This window comes from Electrophorus electricus, chromosome 2, assembly GCF_013358815.1.
Source record: "Electrophorus electricus isolate fEleEle1 chromosome 2, fEleEle1.pri, whole genome shotgun sequence".
Classification (NCBI taxonomy): Eukaryota; Metazoa; Chordata; class Actinopteri; order Gymnotiformes; family Gymnotidae; genus Electrophorus; species Electrophorus electricus.
In genome coordinates, this window is record NC_049536.1 from 28,498,137 (window position 1) to 28,503,136 (window position 5,000).

At 50.8% G+C, this 5,000-nt stretch overlaps 1 protein-coding gene across 1 annotated transcript in view; it reads left to right on the forward strand.

Moving 5' to 3' along the window:
• The first annotated feature begins 4,035 nt into the window (after positions 1-4,035).
• The window catches only part of asic4a (acid-sensing (proton-gated) ion channel family member 4a), a 69,226-nt gene continuing 68,261 nt past the window's right edge, over positions 4,036-5,000 (forward strand). The window contains exon 1 of the mRNA XM_027021658.2: positions 4,036-4,967. Within this exon, the coding sequence (XP_026877459.2) occupies positions 4,392-4,967 (576 nt within the window). The 5' untranslated portion in view covers positions 4,036-4,391. The remainder of the gene's footprint in view (positions 4,968-5,000) is intronic.

Sequence of the window (5,000 nt, forward strand, 5' to 3'; positions counted from 1 at the left end):
ACTGGGATCAGAATTTGACTATGTACTGTAACTGGTTTTTTAAACCTCATAGTGGAATCAGCTGTGATCAGAGATGTTAGCCTGCAGACATGATGGGGATGTAGAGTGAGCTGCAGTGAGACGCAGTGAGCAGCAATGAGACGCAGTGAGCAGCAGTGGGACACGGTGAGACGCAGTGAGCTGCAGTGAGACGCAGTGAGACACGGTGAGCAGCAGTGAGCCGCACTGAGACACAGTGAGACAGAGTCCACCACTCTCTCATCATGGAACAGGTAAGCAGATCCAGATGTGATAACCTCCTGTAACTAACTGGCCAAATTGTACCGTCAGGTAAAAACCTTAAAGTGTGGCGGTCCAGGCTTAACCTGAACACATGCTGTAACGTGTCAAATTTACGGGGCAGACACCGAATCACCTGCAGTGTAGATGTGTGTTCCGTAGTAAAGGGCAGTCCAAACCCAGCATCGATAAACAGGCCAGGGTTGAGAACATGGGTCGGCAGTAATCTGGGCAAACCGGCCAATGGGAGCGTAGACAAAAACACGTAATCTGAAGCAACAGGCAAAAGTCAATAACTAAGAGCAAATACAGAATTATAAGGCTTAGAAATGTTTGCCTGGCAAAATGACACTTTGTAACAGCAATATGGTGGGGAAGGGTATATATACACATAAAGACAAGCAAACAAGCAAACAAACAAACAAGACACAGGTGCAGCTAATGTTTAGGAGCTCTGGACCGAACAGGGGGATTCTGTGGAATGTAGTCCACAGGAAGCAAGCCAGAGGCTGAAGGCGTGACATAAACGATGTTAAACACGGCTCATGGTGAATACCCTGTTCAGTGAACGTTTTGAGCAATTGTTTGATTTGTCGCTGCTTAAGTGTGACTGAGATCGATACTGCTGGAATACCAGCACGTGGGGCTGGATGAAGGAGGACCAGCGTGGATCTGCTGCCGGAGCTGGAGCTGGAGCTGGAGCTGGAGGTGGAGCTGGAGCTGGAGCTGGAGGTGGAAGTGGAGCTGGAGCTGGAGCTGGAGCTGGAGCTGGAGCTGGAGCTGGAGCTGGAGCTGGAGCTGGAGGTGGAGCTGGAGGTGGAGCTGGAGCTGGAGGTGGAAGTGGAGCTGGAGATGGAAGTGGATGTCACGTCTGGGAAGTTGGTATGGGGGGGGCGGGGCTTCAGGGAGGGCTTTGTCCTGTTGCACACGCACGGGTTCGCGTCCTCTTATCTGATTAGCCAACAAAGAGAGGTCGAAGGTCACCAAAAGCAGCCAAGCTCACACGCTGGAGGATTAACTGCCTATTTCATGCCTGGGTCGGTTAGTTCCAGTTTGCTACGTGAACAGACTGCAGCTTCGTGTTTAGCAACATGGAACAAAACCTGAGTTCAAGTAGATTTAGAAAACAGGTGGTGTTTTTGGGGCAATTTGGGCAATTTTAAAAGTCTGCTGAAATAGAATGCCTCTGATTAAAAAGCAAATCACAAGCACACTACATTCAACAAGCCAACACCAGATACGCTACTGAATAAAAGTGACTTTAATGGATTGGGTCGCACATTGACATCAGTGTGGAATCTGGAGGTGATGTATCGAAATCTGCCACTCGGGGGCATCAGGTGCCAATGTAGTCAAGCCCAAGCCTCAGCATATGAGTAGAACTGGGAGCCCACCAAATGCAGGGCCCCTGTTTATTTCCAAACAGCAGACAAAATAAACACCATAGAGGTAAAAGACTCATCCATCTGTCTCTCCGTCCGTGACTGTGTGCTGTGGAAGCAGGAGAAGGTGACATCTTCTCTGAGGGGCTCTGGGGGACACACACAGCTGGTCTATCCCTACACGGGACACACACACATTCTTCCCTCATGGTTTAATATCTCTCAGTCCAACAGTGCCAGCTCTTGAATTTATGAATCTTGGTCTTATGGCTTGCAGACTCCTGGATTACATAGAACATGACTTTGGATGCCCTGGAGCCTTCTGCTCGTTCCCAGGCCAGGCTGCATCTGAGAGCCCAGAACCTTGGAGTTTAACAAGGAATACAAGGATTGAGGGAACACTTTTATTATTTATTATTTATTCATTTTTCTTAAGATGAAGCAGAAGTTGGAACTGTTTATCTAAAAGCTTGACATCTTTGGAAGCTGGAAACAGCTGTGTGGCAAACACCTGTTAATGCTGCAACTGCACTCATGTCGTGGTTCTTTGCTATTCAGAGCAGAGAGTTTGTCTGTTGTGCAGTGAGTTTATCTGTCTGTTGTGCAGTGAGTTTATCTGTCTGTTGTGCAGTGAGTTTGTCTGTCTGTTGTGCTGGTTACTTTATGCCTCCATCTCTACTTTGTGAGGTCTTTTTATCAGTACGTTCTGAACCTGTGTGGACCTGGAGGTGCTGTTGTTCTGCTGGGGGACTCTGAGACTCCAGACCGGCAATCATTTTCTCCAGAATAGAGGAGAGGCTTCCCTCCTGCTGTGCAGACGCCTCACACCTCTGTAGTGTGTTAGTGCAGACGCCTCACACCTCTGTAGTGTGTTAGTGCAGACGCCTCACACTTCTGTAGTGTGTTAGTGCAGACGCCTCACACTTCTGTAGTGTGTTAGTGCAGACGCCTCACACTTCTGTAGTGTGTTAGTGCAGACGCCTCACACCTCTAGTGTGTTAGTGCAGACCCCTCACACCTCTGTAGTGTGTTAGTGTTTTAGTATGTTAGTGCAGATGCCTCACCCCCCTGTAGTGTGTTAGTGTCTTAGTGAAGATGTGTCTTTTAGGACTCTGTGTTTGTGTGTGTGTGTATAATTCCCAACACCTCCTCAACAGCCCAGTCTCTCCAGCACTTCACTTTTATAAACCCTGCCAGCTTTCTTAATGTGTTAACTATCGAGTGCAGTTTATTAAGAGAGAGAGAGAGAGAGGAGACGAGACGAGACGAGACATGTTTAACTCCAACTGTGTAGTGGCTGGTTTTTGTGCATTAATTTTGTGGTCTGCTGAGCTTCTTGTCTGCTCCACATGTACCAAACACTGTTTAATTCACCTTTAAGAGACTCAGCCCCAAAGAGCCGACCTGCTCGGCCAATCATATTTAACCAGATGCAGCACCCTGGAAGTGCTCCGGTGTTTCCCATTCGCATTGTTTTGCTTCTCGATCCAGGGAAAAGGCTATTAGCAGGAGGCCCGCTGTCGTCAGAGATGTAAATATGATGACGAGAACGAACAGCGTTCGATGTTTGATTCGAACGTATCCTGCATCCCAAGGTTCAAGATCACAGGGCAGCGTGCAAATTTAAATTCCTTTGCAAGTGGTGTGATAGTCTACCATTAATCCCTGATAAGAGAGAACCGTTGAACTGCCTCCTTTAATCTCTGACAGACACTTCAACATGATCAATAGTTGTCACTGTTTTTTTTTCCTCAGGAGAAGGCTGATTGTGTGTGTGTGTGTGTGTGGAGAAGGCTGATTGTGTGTGTGTGAGTGAGTGAGCGTGTGAGCGTGTGTGTGTGTGTGAGCGTGTGTGTGTGTGAGCGTATGTGTGTGTGTTTAGACTCTAGACTTGTTTGCTCATTTTTTTTTCTGCCCATTACTGTTGTAATTAGATGCTCTCTGGAGACGAAGCAGGCGAGAAACCTGCTGACCACCTGCTGACCACCTGCTGACCACCTGCCATTTACGTCCAGCCACGCGGCTTCGGTGATGCAACCTTCGACACCAACTTATTACAGTCAAGGTGTATGAAAGCGTGGTGAACACGGAGATTAAGAGCTGTGCGAACGAGGGAGGGAGAGAGAGAGAGAGAGAAAGTGACAGAGCGTATGTATGCAGTAGAGGATGAGGGGGACTGTGTGTGTGAGAGAGAGAGAGAGAGAGAGAGAGAGGGAGGGAGAGCGAGAGAGGGAGAGACCGGCATGCAGGGGAAGTTACCACTGCCTTTTGCAAGCGAGAAGGAAATAATGACAGTGTTGCCTGACTCATGAATTATTAAGTAGCTCCTGGTTCATTTAGTGAAAATGCTGCGTTTTCCTGTGTGGCACTGAGGTGGAAAGCAGGGCAGTAGCGAGCGCGAGTGCGAACGCGAGCGCCGTGCTTTATTTCTCTTTCTGACAGCTGTATTAGTGCTGATAAGCAGAGCTGGTGCTCCGACACTCCAACGAGCAGCCGGAGCAGAGCGGAGCGCGGAACAGAGAGAGCTGCACCTAGACCAGAGCCACCGAGACAACAGCAGCAAGTCTCTCTCTCTCTCTCTCTCTCTCTCCCCCCCCTCTCTTTTTCTTTCTGCTTTCTGGAGTTGCGATCTCGTGTGTCAGAGCGCACGCGGAGCACGGAGGGGAGAGTTGTGCTTGCCGAGCAGCGGGGACCGAGACTTCTCGCCCGAGCGTCGACCTGGCTGCCCACATGCCGATCGAGTTTGTTTGCAAAATCAAGTTCGCCGAGGAGGATGAGAAGCGCAAAGGCAAACAGGATGGAGAAGAGGCCGGCCTGCTGGAGGAGGGCGCCGGCCCCCCCACCCACACCCTGGCCCGCTTCGCCGGGTCCTGCTCTCTCCACGGGATGAACCACATCTTCGTCTCGGGCCGGCTGGGTGTGCGGCAGGCCCTGTGGGCGCTGGCTGTCGTTCTGGCGCTGGCGCTGTTCCTGTACCAGGCGGCGAAGTCCGCCATGTCGTACCTGGAGCACCCGCACGTGACGGCGCTGAGCGAGGAGGCCAGCTCCGAGATGGTGTTTCCCGCCGTCACCATCTGCAACATCAACCGCTTCCGGTTCTCCGCCCTGACTGACGCCGACATCTACCACCTGGCCAACCTCACTGGCCTGCCGCCCAAGAACAAGGACGGGCACAAGCCCACGGATTTGGAGTACCCTGCGCCGGACATGCAGGACATCTTCAACCGGACGGGACACCAGTTGGATGAGATGCTGAAGAGCTGCAACTTCAGCGGACAGAACTGCTCTGCCGAGGACTTCACCGTGGTAAGCTCGGGGGGGGGGGGGTTCTCCTAGCTC